The 24,426-nt window shown below is 36.3% G+C and overlaps 3 protein-coding genes across 3 annotated transcripts; all 3 read left to right on the forward strand.

Moving 5' to 3' along the window:
* The first annotated feature begins 1,898 nt into the window (after positions 1–1,898).
* On the forward strand, positions 1,899–12,055 carry ppk30 (pickpocket 30). Its single transcript, XM_075307637.1, has 7 exons — positions 1,899–2,125; positions 6,138–6,759; positions 7,146–7,253; positions 7,315–7,464; positions 7,542–7,725; positions 11,569–11,808; positions 11,919–12,055. The coding sequence occupies exons 1-7, from the start codon at positions 1,899–1,901 to the stop codon at positions 12,053–12,055; spliced, it is 1,668 nt and encodes a 555-aa protein (XP_075163752.1).
* A 354-nt stretch (positions 12,056–12,409) lies between these two features.
* On the forward strand, positions 12,410–13,213 carry LOC142219713 (general odorant-binding protein 99a-like). Its single transcript, XM_075288579.1, has 2 exons — positions 12,410–12,483; positions 12,711–13,213. The coding sequence occupies exons 1-2, from the start codon at positions 12,445–12,447 to the stop codon at positions 13,107–13,109; spliced, it is 438 nt and encodes a 145-aa protein (XP_075144694.1). The 5' UTR covers positions 12,410–12,444; the 3' UTR covers positions 13,110–13,213.
* A 6,673-nt stretch (positions 13,214–19,886) lies between these two features.
* Positions 19,887–20,531, forward strand: LOC142219715 (general odorant-binding protein 99a-like). The gene is made up of 2 exons (XM_075288580.1): positions 19,887–19,974; positions 20,047–20,531. The coding sequence occupies exons 1-2, from the start codon at positions 19,936–19,938 to the stop codon at positions 20,440–20,442; spliced, it is 435 nt and encodes a 144-aa protein (XP_075144695.1). The 5' UTR covers positions 19,887–19,935; the 3' UTR covers positions 20,443–20,531.
* Positions 20,532–24,426: the final 3,895 nt, after the last annotated feature.

Here is a 24,426-nt window from a genome sequence, read left to right on the forward strand (position 1 = left end):
AAAATTAATTGGTTTAACAAAGTTTTTGAAACAAATATCAAACACAAAAATTAATTGTATCAATTAATTGTTTAATTGGAACAATTAATTTTTTAATTGACTTTGATAATTGATACTATCATTTGTGTGATTGAAGACATTTTAATTAAATTAATTTCGTTATTGAAACTATTTTTTTTTCTGCGTATCTATGGTCGATGAAATAACATAATGGAAAAGCTGACCAAAACCGTGACATCGCCAAGGAATTAAAAATAAGGTTCGTTATATGGGTAAGTTAGGTTATGTATTCTTTTTGTTTTTGGTATTTTCATCCACGCTATTATTCAGGCCGAAGAATTGACGCGTAAAAATTTCAACATTCTTTTATCAATCGAAATTATATTTAGTGTTTGGTGGGATCGAAAAGTAATCATCCATCATGGTCGATAGATTGATTCTCCATGATATAGTCAATATTTGATGATATTGAAACAGGCAATAGAAAATAAAGGCTAGAACATATTAACAAAATGGGTTTCGCCTTCCATCGGGATAACGAGTCATCAACGATATATATAGTATTAACACATTATTGATGACTCGGTTAAAGAGATCTACCTGCAAGTTATGATACATCAACCATATAGACCTTCACTTACATAAACGAACTAGAATTTGCTTTCGCATAAAGTAAATAATTTCTGTTTTTACTAGAAACTTTCGATGTAGGATAACCATGATTTGTATAACCATTCTTGGATGTATATCAGATGTTTCAAATAGAAAGAGAATTTTTTTATGTGTACAGAAGAAATGACGTTCAAACTGGCGAGAAGACTTATGTATCGGACTTGTACATTCTCGTCAGCTCCATTTAGTGGACAAACTACTGATTTTGTTGAGAATGTCCAGGAATCGAAAGCCAAAGAACGCGCACGATATAGGATAACCATGATTTGTATAACCATTCTTGGATGTATATCAGATGTTTCAAATAGAAACAGACTTTTTTATGTAGTCAGAAGAAATGACGTTCAAACTGGCGAGAAGACATATGTATCGGATTTGTACATTCTCGTCAGTCCATTTAGTGATTTTGTTGAGAATATCCAGGAATCGTAAACCAAAGAACGCGCTCGATATCCAAAAAATAGTTCTAACGTCTTTATTGAATAAAGGTTCACAGAGAGAATGAAAAAAATATGTCGTATTCAATATACATATTTTTTCCACCAAAAAAGTGCCACGCCTTCTAATATAAAATTATATAAATGAAAACAAAGTATTTCATTACAAGGTATCTTCAATTAGTTTCTAAGTAGAACATTAAGTTGACTTCCAGATATTTTAATTGTTAAATGGTAATCTTAGATCATATATGATTCAATACTACATAGCCTTATTCAATTCCATGAGTTCCACGAGTTTTGGCCATGCCGAATATAACCCATTTCTTTTCTATTTTCCTAATGTCAACATATGCACATATGATATAAACAGGTTTTGCCAAATGTATTAAGGAATTAAACTAATTTCCGCCTTCCTATATTGTGAACTATATCATGAACGTTCATCTATTATTAATGGATAAACTATGTTGAAATATAATCTCATTAATTGGCTTATCGTAAATCAGTTACCAATCAATTATCCCCCTCTTAGCAAATTCACACATAATTCATAGTCAATGTTAACCAGCTACTGTGAATCCATTTACGACGTCACCCTCTATTTTCCATATCTCTAAGTTGGATTTTCTGTTAATCGTGATAACATTTGCCAATCAATAAAGTTTGGAAAACCCTCCCAGTTATATCCGCATATATAAATTAGTTACATTAAACAAACTATTGCAGTAATCGTACGTTAAATGGCTTCATCTATTAATTGTCGCAAATTTGTACGGAATAATTACAATGGCTTTGGCGGAAAACAAAGTCATCACGAACAAAGCAACTTGTGATAGTCTTAACTCAGAGAAACAATTACGGGAAGTGAAAAATTACAATGAGTCCTTCGAACAAAATGTTTCTTCGTCAAAGGCAAATGAAAATAATGTAGCAGCGACAGGAGCAATCTGTATACGTTGCACTAATAAAGGAGTGATATATTATTTGGCATCAAATACCTCATACAAAGCTAAGTGAGTGCTACTTTGGAGTGATAGATATTTAGAAAATAGAAAAATTTAGTTCATAAATTTTTCTATCTATGCTATGATAAAAGATCATGTATTGAAAAAATTGATTAAAAAACAACGTACCTTTTGTACATTGCCACAAAACAATCTAGAAAGTTGCGCGTGTTTCACACTTATTTTATACTAAAGGGTGATTTGTTAAGAGCTTGATAACTTTTTTAAAAAAAAAACGCATAAAATTTGCAAAATCTCATCGGTTCTTTATTTGAAACGTTAGATTGGTCCATGACATTTACTTTTTGAAGATAATTTCATTTAAATGTTGACCGCGGCTGCGTCTTAGGTGGTCCATTCGGAAAGTCCAATTTTGGGCAACTTTTTCGAGCATTTCGGCCGGAATAGCCCGAATTTCTTCGGAAATGTTGTCTTCCAAAGCTGGAATAGTTGCTGGCTTATTTCTGTAGACTTTAGACTTGACGTAGCCCCACAAAAAATAGTCTAAAGGCGTCAAATCGCATGATCTTGGTGGCCAACTTACCGGTCCATTTCTTGAGATGAATTGTTCTCCGAAGTTTTCCCTCAAAATGGCCATAGAATCGCGAACTGTGTGGCATGTAGCGCCATCTTGTTGAAACCACATGGCAACCAAGTTCAGTTCTTCCATTTTTGGCAACAAAAAGTTTGTTAGCATCGAACGATAGCGATCGCCATTCACCGTAACGTTGCGTCCAACAGCATCTTTGAAAAAATACGGTCCAATGATTCCACCAGCGTACAAACCACACCAAACAGTGCATTTTTCGGGATGCATGGGCAGTTCTTGAACGGCTTCTGGTTGCTCTTCACTCCAAATGCGGCAATTTTGCTTATTTACGTAGCCATTCAACCAGAAATGAGCCTCATCGCTGAACAAAATTTGTCGATAAACACATTTCGAACCGAACACTGATTTTGGTAATAAAATTCAATGATTTGCAAGCGTTGCTCGTTAGTAAGTCTATTCATGATGAAATGTCAAAGCATACTGAGCATCTTTCTCTTTGACACCATGTCTGAAATCCCACGTGATCTGTCAAATACTAATGCATGAAAATCCTAACCTCAAAAGAATCACCCTTTATTTAAGCAATAAATTTAGATCTAAACCATATAGCAATAATTGCTAGAACAGTGTGCCGATACATTTTTTGACAAACTGGAAGAAAGTATGTGCCATCATACTTCACCTCGCCCGCCTTGCATAAAAAGGATCAAGGATTCAATCAATCCCCGTTTCTACCAAACACCATAAAATTTCTTTGCGATGCCCTCTCATGCTGAAGTTTAAAAAGGCAATGTGGAACGCCGTTCGGACTCGGCTATAAAGAGGAGGTTCCTTGTCATTGAGCAAAACATAGAATCGGGAAGATGTCAGTGACAAGAGAGAAGTTCACCACTGTGATATGACAATGCTGATTTCGTTTAGGAAAAAAGTGATACATACAAAAGGTACAACATTTTATGGTGTTACCACAATGTTGACGAAACCCCCTGTAAAGACAACACCGTTTGCTTTCGCCCCTATTGATTTTGTTATACCCCAGTTCAAAATTTGATTAATGGGTGATACGGTCAAAATTTGGTCAAGGGAAAACGCGTGTAAATCGGTGAAATCGTTTATTTAAAAAATCAAATTAAATTTCTTTTTTAAGTTCAATTAGTATAAAATTCAGGAAAAATACTAATTTCGCTTTTCCAAATCCGAATTGCTGGGCCTCACGCTTGACACCTGCCATCAGATTTTGTACAGCCACCTTGTCCACCTTTTTCGCCGCAGAAAGCCAGTTTGCCTTGAACTGCTGCTCGTCCTTAGCAGTTTTTTTGGTCTTCTTTAGGTTCCGCTTGACAATAGCCCAGTATTTCTCAATTGGGCGGAGCTCTGGCGTGTTGGGAGGGTTCTTGTCCTTGGGAACCACCTGCACGTTGTTGGCGGCGTACCACTCCATGGCCTTTTTACCGTAATGGCAAGATGCCAAATCCGGCCAAAACAGTACGGAACAACCGTCTTTCTTCAGGAAAGGTAGCAGACGTTTATTCAAACACTCTTTCACGTAAATTTCTTGGTTGACAGTCCCGGAAGCTATGAAAATACTGCTTTTCAAGCCACAGGTACATATGGCTTGCCAAACCAGATATTTCTTTGCGAACTTTGACAGTTTTATGTGCTTGAAAATATCTGCTACCTTTCCCCTTCCTTTTGCCGTATAAAACTCCTGTCCCGGAAGCTGCTTGTAGTCGGCTTTGACGTAGGTTTCGTCGTCCATTACCACGCAAACTTCGTCAGCATCGTCGTGTACAGCCTCCGGGATCGCGCTTTGGCCGTTGTATTTTGTTTATCATCGCGATTTGAAGTCACTACCTTCTTGTAACTCGATAGTCCGGCTCGTTTTTTGGCTCGATGCACGGTTGTAGACGATACACCCAGCTTATTTGCGGCATCTCGGAGAGAGAGGTTAGGGTTTCGCTTGAAACTACCGGCAACTCTCTTTGTCGTGTCAGCGGCTTCCGGTTTTCGATTTCCCCCCGATCCAGAATTCCTGGCTGTCGACAAACGTTCCCCAAACACTTTAATTACATTTGTAACGGTGGATTTGGCAACTTTTAGCGATTTTGCCAGCTTTGCGTGCGAATAGCTCGGATTTTCGCGATGCGCGAGCAAAATTTTGATACGCTGCTCTTCTTGCTTGGACGGCATTTTGACAACTGAAGAGTGAATTCCAAAATCAAAATAAGAGCAACATTCTACACACACACACCTTCAAAATGAGGGGTGTTCAGTTTTTTTTAAATTGAAAGAAATACGTCAAGTTTATATTGACCAAATTTTGACCGTATCACCCTTTAATATTTCCGCCCAATATGCACTTATATGGTTCCCGATGCCACAGGTTCATGTTAATTTGCTTTAGTTTTTGTACAAAGCGTACATTTAGTAGTGTCGTCAAGTATGCTAGTTCAGGTTTAGACATATCTTCCATATATATATATTTTACGCGATTCAGATCGATATGACCACCAGAGGTCAGAGTTTCACTGTGATTTAAATTATGTAGAGATAGTCGAAACCATTTTATTTTCTCGGACATTATGTAAATCGATGGTCTGACAACTGATTGAATTATTCCAGTGACAGTTCATTTTATTGTTCACAAGCATTTTGATCCATTAAATTCAAAAATAAAGTTATTCGTCATAGAATTTAAGCGTGGGAAGTTTGACACTAATCCGTTGTAAATGGATTTAGAATCGACTTAGACCATATTGGAGTTTCCTAAACTCCTTTTCTGTTCCTTTTCGTGACTTTTCATTCTGTCCAGGTCAATTGCATCATATATGTGTAAGGTCCTCAGTTCAATCTAGGTTGTCCACCCGGGGGCCTTTTTGAAAAAAATGCTCCGCAACCTAGAGTTTCGCTAATCGGTAATAGTCTAAATGAAATAAGGACCCAGTGTATAAAGAATCAAGAATACAGAAGATAATGCTGAACACTTAAAGATAAATTTCTCAGATTCCCGACACCATCTGTGTTTTCCCAGAATATTGAGTCCTGTTATGATTACTATTAACGGCTTCACCTCCTTTCTAAGGATTGCTTTTAGTATACCTGTGTTACTATTACCATTGCTCACAGCCCGCAGAATAAGTCCAACTTCCCTTCCATTCCCATTGATTCAGTCAATGTACAAAGAAAGCGGGGTAAATCGTCCGGGGTGATTTATTTGTGCCGCTAGCAAGTCTGTATACTTCTCCCTATACTGTCATAATGTCCAGGTGCCCAGCACATAGATGCATTATGCTGCACAATGAGAACCGTATGATCTCTACCACTGAGGTAGACTACCTTCGAACATATGTTTTTCATTGCACAGGGCCTTGAAGATTCGGCATGACGAACATTCGGGCGTATATACTTGTTATGTTTTTTACAAAGTAAAACTCTTTAATGGTCTTTTCCTCTTAATGTCCACATTTTCAGATTCATTCGAGCTTTCATTATAGTTGTGGCCACCATCTGTGCAGCCTATGTGTGTATATTGTCTTCACGTCGCTATTTTTATACCTGGGTACAAACCGTGATCGAACGTACGGATGTACATGTTTCGGAAATACCATTTCCGGCCATTACAATATGTCCAGTCAGAGGATTAAATCTTTTACGCTTGGAACAGGAGGCAACATCATTTCTTAAATTGCCAACACAACAACGAAAGACAGATAAAGAGTTGCATGAGCTACACATGTTGCTGAACACCTTAAATGAGCTTATGTGGCCAAATATGGAAAATATGGACATCGAGACATTTCGAATGGCCACAACACCGTCTTATCATCCCAATCAAACGTTAAACGTACAACATTTTTTAGAAACTTTGGCCTCTGGTCTGCAGGTTGAGACTCAAGACTATAAAATCGATATATTAAGAGACACACTTGCCCCTGCCGAATTGAATCGCTTGTTGTATTTTTTATCCTTTGAATGTGAAGACATATTTGCCGAGTGTACTTGGAAGAGAGCAAAAATATCCTGTTGTAGTATATTTCGAAAACTGCATACTTACAGAGGTGTCTGTTATTCATTCAATTCAATATTGGTAGAGGTAAGCTAGAATGTTGAACAAATTATCTTTATTTTAGTAGAAATAGAAACATTCCCGTTACCAAATCCTTCTTTATGACTTTTCGCCAGGAAAGGTGATAGTCGGTGGGTGCACGATCCCACTCGAGCTTTTGGCAGCGCCCCAATAGCGTCGTCATGGAGCAAGATGACTTGGCCTTGCCTATTTGATCGTTTCAGTCGAATAGCCACATTTAAACGGTTCAACTAAGCAAACAAGGGCTTAAGATCATGCTTGACTCTTGGGTTTGGCATCTCTCTTGTCGAAAATGTTGATTTTGTCCTCTTCCAATTCTTGCAATTGCTAAACATCAAAATAATTCGTTGCCGACTAACTCAACCCGACATATTTTTCAATTTTTCTTTAAGAATCCCGTACCATCCTGGCCATGGGTTGTAGCTGAATCAGGTTTACAAACTGGATTGAGAGCCATTCTAAAACGAGGATCCTTTGGTCAGTACTATGAAAGAGTGGCGGTAAGTGCTGTGCATAAAAGTTTGTGTAATATATTAATTTTTACAATTTTGGTTTTTGAAGGCTATGGTCCATGATCCGAAAGAGATTGGTTCATCAGATATCAACTACATGGATAGTGAACGTGTAGTTATTACAGTTAACCCTCTACGTTTTACTGCAGATTCGGATATTCATTCGGTAAAACCGGAACTAAGGCATTGTTATTTTACCGTGAGTTCACCTTAAATACCTTAGTTATTTAAAAACAAATAGATTTTGTGAAAATGCCTTTATTACCTGAATTTTAGAGTGAGTTGAAACTTCTGGGTAAAAGTCGTAGTAATTGCATCCGAAATTGCCGCATGGAGTTTATTGAGAGACATTGTAATTGCACATATTTCTTTCCGGTGGCCACCAAAAATGCTACGATACAACCCGCTGTAATGCCAATCTGCAGGGTTTCCAACTTGAAATGCATTTACAAATATAGAGGTAGGTAATACAGTAGTATGTGGCCAACTAAAGATACGTTTCTGTTAAATAATGTTTCTTTACATCGGCTCGTAGGCGACGAATACTATGCTTTATAAATATAACAGATTGGCTGTATGTGCTGCTTATGCGCTGATGGCTATAGCGATAATTATCTGTTGATCTGTTATGGGGTCTATAAATAATTAGGGACCGATACGGACCAATTGTTGCATGATTATTAGAGATCATATGCTTACACCACGTACCGAATTTCAACCGGATCGGATGAATTTTGCTCTTCCAAGAGGCTCCGGAGGTCAAATCTGGCGATCGGTTTATATGGGGGCTATATATAATTATGGACCGATATGGACCAATTTTTGTATGGTTGTTAGAGGTCATATACTAACATCACACACCAAATTTCAACCGGATCGGATGAATTTTGCTGCTCCAAGAAGCTTCGGAGGTCAAATCTGGGTATTAGTTCATATAGGGGCTATATATAATTATGAACCGATAAGGACCAATTTGTTAATGGTTGTTAGATACCATATACTAACACCACGTACCAAATTTCAACCGGATCGGTTGAATTTTGCTGCTCCAAGAAGCTTCGGAGGTCAAATCTGGGTATCAGTTCATATGGGGGCTATATATAATTATGAACCGATAAGGACCAATTTGTTGATGGTTGTTAGAGACCATATACTAACACCACGTACCAAATTTCAACCGGATCGGATGAATTTTGCTCCTCCAAGAGGCTCGGTTTATATGGGGGCTATATATAATTATGGACCGATATGGACGAGTTTTTGCATGGTTGTTAGAGACCATATACGTACACCACGTACCAAATTTCAACCTGATCGGATGAAATTTGCTCCTCCAAGAGGATCTGGTGTTGAATTCTGGGGATCGGTGTATATGGGGGCTATACGTAAACGTGGTCCGATATGGCCCATTTTCAATACCATCCGACCTAGTACATCAATAACAACTACTTGTGCCAAGTTTCAAGTCAATAGCTGGCTTCGTTCGGAAGTTAGCAAGATTTCAACCGACGGACGGACGGACATGCTTAGATCGACTCAGAATTTCACCACGACCCAGAATATATATACTTTATGGGGTCTTAGAGCAATATTTCGATGTGTTACCAATGGAATGGCAAAGTTAATATACCCCCATCCTATGGTGGAGGGTATACAAATAACAAGTCATTATTCAAAAACACCAGGGTCTAAAAATTAAGTTCATCAACAAGTGAAAAACCGTTACGTTGTATACATACAAAACAAAAAATCGTCACTTCGACAATTGCGTTATATATGCAATATCAATCAGAATTCGACAAATTTTCAGTAAGAATTTCAGAAATAAATGTTTGGATGTCATCAACGTAGGTACATATTTCACTTATGGAAGGCGTTTCTGATAAAGTTTGCAAATCGACGACGTAAATCGAAGTTGGATGGAACAAAAAAAACGACGTAAATCGAAACAACGTAAACCGAGGCGACGTAAATCAAATCAGATTGAGATACGGTAGTTTCACCGTATTGTGAAATAAAAAAAAAAATAAAATACCTAACCTTTCCTAAGGAAGGAAAATCATTAATGTCGTATAACAGGTTGGCTGATATTTAAGTCCCCGGTCTGACACATAGTATTAAATGCATATTATTTTTATATAGTACTAACCTTCAAATGATTCGTGTCAAAAGTTGTCTGTAAGTCAATTAATTTGTGAGATAGAGCGTCTTTTGTGAAGCAACTTTTGTTATTGTGAAAAAAATGGAAAAAAAGGAATTTCGTGTTGATAAAATACTGTTTTCTGAAGGGGAAAAATACGGTGGAAGGAAAAACTTGGCTTGATAATGACTTTCCGTACTCTGCCCCAGGGAAATCAACAATAATTGATTGGTATGCAAAATTCAAGCGTGGTGAAATGAGCACGGAGGACGGTGAACGCAGTGGACGCCCGAAAGAGGTGGTTACCGACGAAAACATCAAAAAAATCCACAAAATGATTTTGAATGACCGTAAAATGAAGTTGATCGAGATAGCAGAGGCCTTGAAGATATAAAAGGAACGTCAATATTTGGATATGCGGAAGCTCTGTGCAAAATGGGTGCCGCGCGAGCTCACATTTGACCAAAAACAACAACGTGTTGATGATTCTGAGCGGTGTTTGCAGCTGTTAACTCGTAATACACCCGAGTTTTTCCGTCGATATGTGACAATGGCTGAAACATGGCTCCATCACTACACTCCTGAGTCCAATCGACAGTCGGCTGAGTGGACAGCGACCGGTGAACCGTCTCCGAAGCGTGGAAAGACTCAAAAGTCCGCCGGCAAAATAATGGCCTCTGTTTTTTGGGATTCGCATGGAATAATATTTATCGATTATCTTGAGAAGGGAAAAACCATCAACAGTGACTATTATATGGCGTTATTGGAGCGTTTGAAGGTCGAAATCGCGGCAAAACGGCCCCATATGAAGAAGAAAAAAGTGTTGTTCCACCAAGACAACGCACCGTGCCACAAGTCATTGAGGACAATGTCAAAAATTCATGAATTGGGCTTCGAATTGCTTCCCCACCCACCGTATTCTCCAGATCTGGCCCCCAGCGACTTTTTCTTGTTCTCAGACCTCAAAAGGATGCTCGCAGGGAAAAAATGTGGCTGCAATGAAGAGGTGATCGCCGCAACTGAGTCCTATTTTGAGGCTAAACCGAAGGAGTACTACCAAAATGGTATCAAAAAATTGGAAGGTCGTTATAATCGTTGTATCGCTCTTGAAGCGAACCATGTTGAATAATAAAAACGAATTTTGACAAAAAAAAGTGTTTTTCTTTGTTACACCGGGGACTTATCAGCCAACCTGATACGGACCAATTGTTGCATGATTATTAGAGATCATACACCACGTACCGAATTTCAACCGGATCGGATGAATTTTGCTCCTCCAAGAGGCTCGGTTTATATGGGGGCTTTATGTAATTATGGACCGATATGGACGAGTTTTTGCATGATTGTTAGAGACCATATACGTACACCATGTACCTAATTTCAACCTGATCGGATGAAATTTGCTCCTCCAAGAGGCTCTGGTGGTGAATTCTGGGGATCGGTGTATATGGGGGCTATACGTAAACGTGGTCAGATATGGCCCATTTTCAATACTATTCGACCTAGTACATCAATAACAACTACTTGTGCCAAGTTTCAAGCCGATAGCTAGCTTCGTTCGGAAGTTAGCGTGATTTCAACAGACCGACGGAAGGACGGACATGCTTAGATCGACTCAGAATTTCACCACGACCCAGAATATATATACTTTATGGGGTCTTAGAGCAATATTTCGATGTGTTACAAATGGAATGACAAACCACCATCCTATGGTGGAGGGTATAAAAATAACAATTCATTATTCAAAAATACTAGGGTCGAAAAATTAAGTTCATCAACAAATGAAAAACCTGTTAGGTTGTATACATACAAAACAAAAAATCGTCACTTCGACAATTGCGTTATATATGCAATATCAATCAGAATTCGACGAATTTTCGGTAAGAATTTCAGAAATAAATGTTTCGATGTCATCAACGTTGGTACTTATTTCACTTATGGAAGGCGTTTCTGATTAAGTTTGCAAATCGACGACGTAAATCGAAGTTGGATAGAACAAAAAAATTGACGACGTAAATCGAAACTACGTAAACCGAGTCGACGTAAATCAAATCAGATTGAGATACGGTGGTTTCAACGTATTGTGAAATAAAAAAAAAATAAAATACCTAACCTTTCCTAAGGAAGGAAAATCATTAATGTCGTAGACTATATTCATTTCAGATACCATTCTCTCAACTGGAAATATTATTCAAGAAAATGAAGAAGACGGTCCTCCCCAGTCTTGGGACTGTAAATGTTACCCCAATTGCAATTACATACAATATCGAACAACAGTGAATACAGACCATGGGGTAACTACATCACGAGGTACAGACTACATTGATCTACAGGTTCAATATCAGCACGACACATTATTTTCCTATCGATCGAGTCTTTGCTTTACACTCTTGGATTTAATTGGTAAGGTATAGGAAAATTTTCAAAATTTTCCACAATTTCACAAAACACAGTTATCTCTACCCATATTACATTTCATGGTCTTTTATTTATCTTTTTCTCAATTTCTTCAGTATCCTATGGTGGCATAGCCGGTTTATTTTTGGGACTTTCATTGGTTGGCATCATTGAAGTGCTGCATGATGTTATCGTCTGTTGGAAATTAAAAACCCAAAAAAAGGTTGCAATGCCAAACAACAAAGAAATGTAAAGGTCAGACAATAGCATTTCGTTGAGATTATGAGTGAAGGTGGTGGTGTTGAGACACTTGAATTACTTTCTTTTATTCTATAGGGATAAGTTAACTACCTGCTCTTTTACAATTTACAAATGGAAAATTTCTGAGAAACGATAAGATGATGTCAAATAAAGGATCTGTTTTTTTTAATACCAAAAATAAAATCAAAAGAAATCAACAATGGAACTAATCGTTTAATTCTGACAAGAAAACAATTAAAGGGTAGATTTAAATAATAGACATATGTGAAACAGGTAAGTTTTTGTGGGAAGGGTATATTTCAAAGTGAGTATAAATAGTCCTTCCAAACTGGACTAACCTCACAGTTCTTGTTGATCATTCATCGAAGAAAGACCATAATCATGAAAGTATTCATTGCTGCCTGTTTATTGTTAATTGTGGTAAGACTCCCAAAGCATTTTGATTTATTTATGGATCGTTTACACCAAAGAATTTGACAAATTGATGGTGCAACCAAAGGCAACTCTCCTTCCAATTACAATTATTTATATACTAGATTTGCCTTAACTTTTCATAAATAAAAAATATTGTCAAAAAAGCATATTAGTCCAAATGTGCTCTTAAAACCCTCCAACATTTTTTTCTAACATTGTTTCCATCTTTGCAGCATTCTCATGGCTATGTGGTAAGAAGTCGTGATGATCTCCTACAATTCCGTAAGGAATGCGTTGCCGAATTGGAAATTCCCGAAAACCTTGTTGAACAATATAAAAAATGGGAATATCCTAATGATTCTGTAACCCAATGCTATATGAAATGTGTCTTCAGTAAATTTGGTTTATTCGATTCGGAGAGTGGATTCAATGTTGAAAATATACACAAACAATTGGTCGGTGAAAATGCTGAAGCTGATCACGATGATGCCATTCATGCCAAGATCGAATCGTGTGTTGATAAAAATGAACAAGGCAGCAATGCCTGTGAATGGGCCTATCGTGGAGCTGTCTGCTTCATCAAGAACAATTTGCAATTGGTCCAACGCAGTGTTACCAACCCCCAGGCTTAGTGATATTATTTTGTATTGAAAATAACAAAAAAAAATATATTTAGTTTGTAAGTTTTTCTTTTTGAGACTTTATTATTAAATAAAAATTCAATTTAACTTTTAAATGTTGCTTATCCGAATTTCTTAATTTTCTTGGAATGGGAAGTTATTAGGAGCTAAGGTATGAGACCGCTTTTAACCCTATACCATCCATATAGTAAGAGCGGTAACCGAATCTTCAATTTCCTTGTAAAACCCCTCGTCGTAGCAAGTTACTTGATAATATATATATAATTTCTGGTAGAATCTCCATTGAATAAGAAATATATTAGGTTCAAAATACCGTACCAAATACACGGCTACAACATTCAAAGTCATAGAACTGTGTTGACCTATTCTTCTCTTTCATTTAATTTGCCTTTGGGAAAGTCGTTGACTTATTTTGCTTCATCCATGGTATCACACAAAAAAATATTGACGAAAAGTGAAATATTATGCAACCCACAACCCACAGTACTCGAAATAGACTAATATAAAAGACAATTTTCTTTCAAATAGAGAAATTTTAATTAAAACTAAGTTGAAGTAAGACAAATTCCCATCAAACTAAATAAAGTTGTTGAAATAAATTGATGTATCAACGTTTTCTTGAACTTATGTAAAAGAAGTATATTTTTACAGAAATATATACAGAAAATAACAAACTAAATACTACACATATGATGTATGTTTGTATATATTGCAATTACAGTTGTAAACCACTATTTTGAAGACCTTGAGGAAAACTGTTTTAATCAAGGGATAGAATTGCTAGAGAAGGATTATATTGAAAAATAAAAATATTTTTGAAAAACTAACTATTTTCTTTCATTGATAAGCTACACGCAAAGAAAGAAACGTTTGTTAGAGTTTTTTGAATTGCTTCGAAAATTTTAAACTTTTATCACCAAAAAAATTCGTTTGTTACAAAATGTTTATTATACCCACCACCATAGAATGGTGACGGGGGTATAATAAGTTTGTCATTCCGTTTGTAACACATCGAAATATCGATTTCCGATTATATAAAGTATATATATTCTTGATCAGGGAGAAATTCTAAGATGGTATAACGATGTCCGTCTGTCTGTCTGTTGTTATCATGCTACAGTCTTCAATAATGAAGCTATCGTGCTGAAATTTTGCACAAACTCGTCTTTTGTCTGCAGGCAGGTCAAGTTCGAAGATGGGCTATATCGGTCCAGGTTTTGATATAGTCCCCATATAAACCGACCTCCCGATTTGGGGTCTTGGGCTTATAGAAATCGTAGTTTTTATCCAATTTGCCTGAAATTTGAAATCTAGAGGTATTTTATGACCATAAAGAGGTGTGCCAAAATGGTGAGTATCGGTCCATATTTTGGTATAGCCCCCATATAGACCGATCTCCCGATTTTACTCCTTGGGCTTATAGAAACGGCAGTTTTTATTCAATTTACCTGAAATTGGAAATCTAGAGGTATTGTAGGACAAATACGTGTGCCAAAAATTGTGAGTATCGGTCCATGTTTTGGTATGGTCCCCATATAAAACGACCTTCCGATTTGGGGTCTTGGGCTTATAGAAACCGTAGTTTTTATCCAATTTGTCTGAAATTGGAAATCTAGAGGTATTTTAGGACCATAAAGAGGTGTGCCGAAAATGGTGAGTATCGGTCCATATTTTGGTATAGCCCCCATATATACCGATTTCCCGATTTTACTTCTTGGGCTTCTAGAATCCGAAGTTTTTATCCTATTTGCCTGCAATTGGAAATCTATAGGTATTTTCGGGTCATAAAGAGGTGTGCCGAAAACGGTGAGTATCGGTCCATATTTTAGTATAGCCCTCATAAGAGCGATCTCTCGATTTAACTCCTTGGGTTTCTAGAAACCGTAGTTTTTATCTGATTTGCCTGAAATTGTAAATATTCTGGTATTTTAGGTTCACAAACGCGTGTATCGGATTAAGTTTTTATCGGTCCATCTCAATGTAAAATTTCCAGATTTTACTTCTACAGATTTAAGATTTCAAATCAAGACGTTATTTTATAATTTTCTTGCACACTTACACGAGATGTTAATGATTCCTCTAAAACTTAAACAAAAATGGTTCTTATTAATCCAGAATCTGATATAGTCCTCATAGGTGAAATCTTTAAATTTATCTTCGGGAAGTGTCCTCAAGCCCTCCTGAAATTTCAAAGGAAACACTAATATTTGGTTCATGGTGGTGGCCATTTAAGATTCGGCCCGGCCGAACTTAGTGCTGTATATACTTGTTTTTTCAATAAAAAAAAGTTATATTTGAAACAACAACACAGTCCATTTCGTTTATTTCAAACACTGTTCTTTTCTGACATTAGGTCTTTAATAAGACACATTTTACAGTTCAAAAATTTAATATAAAGGGTGATTTGTTAAGAGCTTGATAACTTTTTTAAAAAAAAAACGCATAAAATTTGCAAAATCTCATCGGTTCTTTATTTGAAACGTTAGATTGGTCCATGACATTTACTTTTTGAAGATAATTTCATTTAAATGTTGACCGCGGCTGCGTCTTAGGTGGTCCATTCGGAAAGTCCAATTTTGGGCAACTTTTTCGAGCATTTCGGCCGGAATTGCCCGAATTTCTTCGGAAATGTTGTCTTCCAAAGCTGGAATAGTTGCTGGCTTGTTTCTGTAGACTTTAGACTTGACGTAGCCCCACAAAAAATAGTCTAAAGGCGTCAAATCGCATGATCTTGGTGGCCAACTTACCGGTCCATTTCTTGAGATGAATTGTTCTCCGAAGTTTTCCCTCAAAATGGCCATAGAATCGCGAGCTGTGTGGCATGTAGCGCCATCTTGTTGAAACCACATGTCAACCAAGTTCAGTTCTTCCATTTTTGGAAACAAAAAGTTTGTTAGCATCGAACGATAGCGATCGCCATTCACCATAACGTTGCGTCCAACAGCATCTTTGAAAAAATACGGTCCAATGATTCCACCAGCGTACAAACCACACCAAACAGTGCATTTTTCGGGATGCATGGGCAGTTCTTGAACGGCTTCTGGTTGCTCTTCACTCCAAATGCGGCAATTTTGCTTATTTACGTAGCCATTCAACCAGAAATGAGCCTCATCGCTGAACAAAATTTGTCGATAAAAAAGCGGATTTTCTGCCAACTTTTCTAGGGCCCATTCACTGAAAATTCGACGTTGTGGCTCGTTAGTAAGTCTATTCATGATGAAATGTCAAAGCATACTGAGCATCTTTCTCTTTGACACCATGTCTGAAATCCCACGTGATCTGTCAAATACTAATGCATGAAAATCCTAACCTCAAAAGAATCACCCTTTAGTATGTAATGTTGAACATTTTTTCGGAATCTTTCGAATATATCTGGAATATATGTAAAAAAAAAAACTTGGGTCGAAGCAGGGATCGACCCACGACCCTTGGCATGCAAGTCGGACGTAGCAACCACTGCTCCACGGTGCCAAACTAAATGTTTGTTTCTGTTAAATAAACTTTGGTTATTCGGTTCGTGGGCGACGCAAGCTATGCTATATAAATATAACTTATATGGATAATTATGATGACCATAACAGGTACATAGCTCAGTGGTTAGTGTGTTGGCTCACAAAGTGCATGGTCCGCGGTTCGATTCTCCGTCCAGGCGAAAGGTAAAAAAATTTATAAAATCGTACAATTTCTTCTACATTGTTGGTATTACAGGAAAAGGTGTTAAGAACTAAAAAACCTCGTGGATGTGAGAAAGATGTGAGGGAAAATGCAATTAGCAAGAAAACAATGTTTTTATACCCTGCGCCACACTGTGGAACAGGGTATTATAAGTTAGTGCATATGTTTGTAACACCCAGAATGAGACGAGATAGACACATGGTGTCTTTGACAATAATGCTCAGCGTGGGTCCCTGAGTCGATATAACCATGTCCGTCTGTCCGTCCGTCCGTCCGTCTGTCTGTGAAAACATTTTTGTGATCAAAGTCTAGGTCGCAATTTAAGTCCAATGATCCAATGGGTCAGAATAGAACCCTATTGATTTTGGAAGAAATCGGTTCAGATTTAGATATAGCTCCCATATATATCTTTCGACCGATATGCACTTATATGGATCCAGCAGCCAGAGCTTTATACCGATTTGCTTGAAATTTTGTACAAACATAACACTTAGTCGTATAGTCAAGTGTGCAAAATTTGATTGAAATCGGTTCAGATTTAGATATAGCTCCCATATATATTGTTCGCCCGATATGGACTTATATGGTTCTAAAAGCCAGAGTTTTGGCCCAATTTGGTTGAAATTTTGCATAGGGAATAGATTTAGCATTGTCGCTATGCGTGCCAAATTTGATTGAAATCGATTCAGATTTAGATATAGCTCCCATATATATCTTTCGCCCGATATGCACTTATATGGACCTAGAAGCCAGAGTTTTATCCCGATTAGCTTGAAATTTTGCACCAGGAGTACAATTGGTAGTATAGTCATGTGTGCTAAATTTGATTGAAATCGGTTCAGATTTAGATATAGCTCCCATATATATTTTTCGCCCGATATGGACTTATATGGCCCCAGAATCCAGAGTTTTGGCTCAATTTGGTTGAAATTTTGCACAGGGAGTAGATTTTGCATTGTAGCTATGATTTAATATATCTCCCATATATAGCTTTCGCCCGATTCACACTCATATGACCACAGAGGCCAATTTTTAACACCGATTTAGTTGTAAAAATGACTCTAATTTTCCTAAACTTCTAATACATATATATCGAGCGATAAATCATAAATAAACTTTTGCGAAGTTTCCTTAAAATTGCTTCAGATTTAAATGTTTCCCACATTTTTTACTAAAATTGTGTTCCAACCTAGTGCTAAATTTTGAGTCTATAGATTTTGTAAAATTCTATCAAATTCTGTCCAAATCGAGTGATATTTAAATGTATGTATTTGGGACAAACCTTTATATATACACCCAATACATTTGACGGATGTGATATGGTATCGAAATTTTAGATCTACAAAGTGGTGCAGGGTATAATATAGTCGGCCCCGCCCGACTTTAGATTTTCCTTACTTGTTTTTTTTTTTTGAGTTAGTCTTTATGAAATTGTTTTTACATCCTGGAAAAGAATAAACGTTTATCACAAAAAGTATATACTTTTCTTCCAAATACACTTCCTTACAGCGAAAAGCAAATGAGAAACGAACTTTGTTTGTCTAAAATTTCGTTTGGGAGGAAAGAATTATTTTTTTGCGTGTAAGAAGTCTGCGAACCGCCATCGTATTAACATCACGTACCAAATCTTTTACAACAAACATCAACCTAGACTTACAAACCTGTTCGATTCTCCGTTTAATGTTTCGGCAGTATCCAATATTATACGTGCTTCCTGCAAAATATGTTTGGAACATATGTTAAAGAAGCGATTTTTTTTTTTTTTTGAGGGTGCAGGAATATGGATTTACTCTTGATTTTCTCCTCAAGAACGAATAGAGATTTATTTATTTAAGTCAAGGGAAACGCAAAGCTCCTTACAAACTAAGCAATTAATTTACAAGGTATATTATTTATATAAACAAAAAAATATATATAACATAGTTAACTATATCTTTATAATATTTGTTTTGACATATACAATATTTAACATAGTTACAAAATTACTTAAGGGTCCAAACAAGTCTATATTGGAATTAAAAATTCTGTTAAATTCTTTTAAGGCTCTAGTAAATGGAATAATTCGAAATTGGCACAATTTGATCTGCGAAGAAATACAAAAAGGTGTATAATGACGTAGTTGACGGCAAGGAGCATAAAATGGTAACAAGTTAAGAAAATCCGGAAAACAATAGACTCATTGCATCATTTGTAGAGAAATAATTGTAAAGCAAACTTTCTTCTATTTTTAAGAGACTATAGTGATATAAGTCTATATTTTGAAATATATTCGGGTTCAGAGTTTTCAAAATATATGCGTAAAAGGCTAATTTTATAAATCTTTTCTGCACTCAATTCAATTCTCATCCGAAAAGTCTTTGCAATTTCTGTTTATAAAAGCCAGGAGTGCATAAGCATAAGGGATTTAGGTATTAATATGATTTTCAAAGAAAACTTACTATCAAAAACATCGCCTAAATCTTTGTATGAAACCACTTCTTCAACTGCTGAAGAATTGATAGTATAAACAAATCGGAGTTCTAATTCTACTAAGTGAAACCTTCTATAAAAATTTTGTCAGTAATTTTCCACAAGAATATCTAGGAACAGCCCATAAAGTCTCTTAAGAAAAAGATATCGCTATCAAAAAATATCAATCCACATTGTGAATTGTTTTCATATCTAGCCTTTCCTTATCTGGTTTCATAAATTCTTCAACAAAATTATTAAAATAAAATATCCCACTGCATAACTAAATTGCTCATGTTCATAAAACGTGGATATTGATTTATTGCTGAAAATATTCTCACAGTCACTTTAAATGCACCATTTTCAAATGAACTTCATTACTACCTGAAAAAGGGCCCTTATTCTATAGCATTGATCGTTAAAATGACATCAAGTGGAAGAAGATTTAGGGATGATAAGACTTGGGTTTTACATGCACACCCACAAATACAGAACTTCTTTAGGATAGAATTAAACGAAATACAATACGAGTGTTCTTGTAAACAATGAAGGATAACATGGGTCTGACAAGTACTCACAAGAACAACGAACAGGTAATCTAGTCAACATTTTATGTCAAAAGCGAGTATAAATACTGCTGCGTTTTGAGACAAACATACAATTTCTCTTGATCGCTCTTTAACTTGACATCATCATGAAAGTATTCATTGCAGTTTGTTTATTGTTCACTTTGGTAAGATTATATATTCCAATAACTGCTACAAATAATTTAATTTATAAATATAATAATAATTTTCATTTATAGGCCTCTGCTGAATATGTGGTCAAAACTCGGGAAAATCTCTTGCAATTCCGCAACGAATGTGTCGAAGAATTAAAAGTCCCAGCTGAGCACGTGGAGCAATACAAAAAATGGCAATATCCTAATGATGAAATCACCCAGTGCTACATGAAATGTGTCTTCGTTAAATTCGGTCTTTTCAGTCCCGAAACTGGTTTCGATGTAGAGAATATCCATCATCAATTGGTTGGTGTTAATGCTGAAGCCAGTCATGATGATTCCGTTCATGCTAAGATTGAATCCTGCGTTGATAAGAACGAACAAGGAAGCAATGCCTGTGAATGGGCATACCGTGGTGCCATCTGTTTCTTCAAGAACAATTTGCAGTTGGTTCAGCGTAGTGTTACAACTCAAGAATAGTGATATGTTGTTTATAAAAACAAAACAATAGTTTATAGGATTTAAGCATAACATTTTCAATAAATTCACATTTTTACAAATTTAAATAATTTCAAATATTTTTTTTTTTTTTTGAGAGGGGGTAATAGAAAGAAATGGGAGAAAAATCTGATGTCGAAGGGTGACCGCTTGTGGTAAAAACAGCAATATACAAGGCCAGCAAATCTTAAAAGTAATCGATGCAAAACAATATCTTGCAACAATTTTTAGACTACCAGACACAAAACTAGAATAATATGGTAAAAAAATATATTTTGGAAAATCGGGCGAAAAATATATAATAGGTTTACGTTACTCAAAATTGTCTCTTACGTCTATATGCAAAATATATTTTCGTTGTTAACCTCATGAAGACGAGAACTCTATGTCAATCTTTGTAATGGTGAAATTTCAGAAACGTGTATAACTGAGAAACGGATATATTTGGGCAAATGTACCAGACATAACAACTTCATTGAAAAGCTTTTCGACTTTTGGACAAAGAAAAATATCAGAGAAGTACGACTTCTATGCTAAGCAAAAACACATTCGTATTAATATTCAAAGGCATTGCCCTCATAACAATATTCTTTTCAGTGAAGCATTACTTTTTAAGGACATCCAGTGATCATCCATCCAATTTTTCCACTTCCAATGAAATTTCTTAAGACAATTGTTAGAAAATTCTCTATTTGGCCGTTTAAAATTATCTCTAGCAAATAAGATGACATGAAATTTAAACTGGTTTAACGAGCGTAGCTATGTATTTATCGGGCCACTCTTGAAAACATGTAGATCGGTGTATGTAGAACATATTACAAAATGGACCGGTATATACAATAGACAAAAAAGATGGATATAGATGTTCTAAGTCAAACAAATGTGGGATTTTCTACCACATTTCCCCAAACCGGGAGTACATACATATGAATGATATACCTAAATATTAATCGGTTTAAACAAACATAGCTAAAATGTATTCTAAACTTTCTGGAAAATTTCGCGTTTATTGGAGTGAAACTGTGACTGACAATTTTTTATACCCTCCACCATAGGATGGGGGTATATTAACTTTGTCATTCCGTTTGTAACACATCGAAATATTGCTCTAAGACCCCATAAAGTATATATATTCTGGGTCATGGTGAAATTCTGAGTCGATCTGAGCATGTCCATCCGTCTGTTGAAATCACGCTAACTTTCGAACGAAACAAACTATCGACTTGAAACTTGGCACAAGTAGTTGTTATTGATGTAGGTCGGATGGTATTGCAAATGGGCCATATCGATCCACTTTAACGTATAGCCCCCATATAAATGGACCCCCAAATTTGGCTTGCGATTGCACTAAGAGAAGCAAATTTCACCCGATCCGGCTGAAATTTGGTACATGGTGTTAGTATATGGTCTCTAAGAACCATGCAAAAATTGGTCTACATCGGTACATAATTATATATAGCCCCCATATAAACCGATCCCCCGATTTGGCTTGCGGAGCCTCTAAGAGAAGCAAATTTCATCCGATCCGGCTGAAATTTGGTACATGGTGTTGGTATATGTTCTTTAATGACCATGCCTCTTAGCGGAGCAAAAGTCATCCGATCCGGTTGAAATTTATAAACCGTTCCCCAGATTTGATCTCCGGATCGGATGAATTTTGCTCCGGAGGAGGAGCAAAATTCATCCGATCCGGTTGAAATTTGCAACGTGGTGTTAGTATAAGGCCGCTAATAACCATGCCAAAATTGGTCCATATCGGTCTATAGTTATATATAGCCGATCCCCAATCACACAAAAATTGGTCCATATCGGTTCATAATCATGGTTGCCACTCGAGCCAAAAATAATCTACCAAAATTTTATGTTTATAGAAAACAGTGTCAAAATATTATTTCTGTAGAAAATTTTGTCAAAATTTTATTTCTATAGAAAATTTTGTCAAATTTTGCCAAACATTTTATTTCAAAATTTTACTTCTATAGAAAATTTTGTCAAAATTTTATTTCTATAGAAAATTTTGTCAAAATTTTATTTCTATAGAAAATGTTGTCACAATTTTATTTCTATAGAAATTTTTTTCCAAATTTTATTTCTATAGAAACTTTAAACTTAATTATATACGTATTTATTCGTCCTTTTTTAGTTTAATATATACCACGTATGGACTATGTGGTATATATTACGGTGTTAGGAAGTTTTAAGATACCTTGCCATCGACAAGTGTTACCGCATCCAAGTAATTTTCCAAAATCGTGAAATATACAGGTCTACTTGAATTTTTTTGGTTTAAATTGAACATAATTTTGTTACATTATCAATAACCAGTGTATCCAACTTTATTTTGATAACATTTGATACTCGCTTTGACATACTGCTTACAAGCTTCCGACAGCTTTCATCTAAGTTTTCATTACCATGTTATCTTCACAAAATTCCAAGGTTGTTCTTTATTTTTAAATGTTTCATTCCCAATTCTGTGTTTTAACTCTCCCCAAAGGTTTTCAATGGGTTTAGGATCTGGTAACTAAGTAGACCAATGTAGAAGGGTTCCACAGTGTGGCGCAGGGTATAAAAAGATTTGGAAAACAATGATATTGAACAAATTTTGACCTGAGATTGGGATGATCCAGTGACGAGGAATGCGGCGAAGATGTGGAAGACATATTTGCAGTGCTAGGGAGGAATTTGGTACGGCAAGTAAGGGCTCATTTAAATTCTCTTTTAAATTTGAGTTTTGCGTACTTGATTGTAGGAAACAAATGGACAAATATTTGCACGGTTTTGAGTGGGCATATACTAACATCACATACCGAATTTCAACCAGATCGCATGAAATTTGCTCTACTAAAAGGCTCCGTAAGACAAATCTGGGGATCGGCTTATATGGGGGATATATCTAAAAGTGGTCCTACATGGTCCACTTGCAATACCATCTGACCTACATACACTGAAAAAAAGCATGCCCGGTTCCAAAGATTTTCTCTTTACTTTAAAAATGTTGGTGTTGATTCCGAGCCAAAGACGCGGAGAATACAAGTAAGGATAATTTTAAAACACAATTCACTTTTAAATTTGGGTTTTGTGTACTTGCTTCCAGGAAGCAAATTTTAATTTTTCGCTTTTTCAGCTTTTTTCGTCGTATGCTATTAAAGTCATTTAAAAACGAGTTAACGACAACTTTGTAAAAATTTGAAAAAAAATATTTATTTGGCAAATTATTGCAAAATTTTTTAATTTACATACAAAACACTAAATGCGGATCACACCTTAAGAAGTGCTGCAAATTCAGTGCAACGGCATTTGAAATGGTGGACATCCGTCCTATGGCAAGCCCGTGTTAAATTCATCGCTTCTGCGCCAATTTTGCACCACTTCCGGATCCAAAAAGAACATTTTCACTACTTTTTTGGCGACGCTTTGTTTGCTGGGTACTTATACCCAGGCTGTCCGGACGGACGGACATATCCATATCGACTCATAATTTCCTGGACCATGGAGAAGTTTTAAGACCATCTAACGATGACCCTCTGTCTGTTATAATCACTCTACAGCATTCAAAAATGAAGCTATTGTTCTTAAATTTGGCTCAGATTCGTTATTATACCCTCCACCATAGGATGGGGGTATATTAACTTTGTCATTCCGTTTGTAACACATCGAAATATTGCTCTAAGACCCCATAAAGTATATATATTCTGGGTCGTGGTGAAATTCTGAGTCGATCTAAGCATGTCCGTCCGTCCGTCCGTCGGATGGTATTGAAAATCGGCCATATCGGACCACGTTTACGTATAGCCCCCATATAAACCGATCCCCAAATTTGGTTTGGGGAGCCTCCCGGAGCAGCAAAATTCATCCGATCCGGTTGAAATTTGGTACCTGATGTTAGTATACGGCCTCTAACAACCATGTAAAAATTGGTCCATATCGGTCCATAATTATATATAGCTCCCATATAAATCGATC

The sequence above is a fragment of the Haematobia irritans genome, chromosome 1 (genome assembly GCF_050003625.1).
Source record: "Haematobia irritans isolate KBUSLIRL chromosome 1, ASM5000362v1, whole genome shotgun sequence".
In the NCBI taxonomy this organism is placed as follows: Eukaryota; Metazoa; Arthropoda; class Insecta; order Diptera; family Muscidae; genus Haematobia; species Haematobia irritans.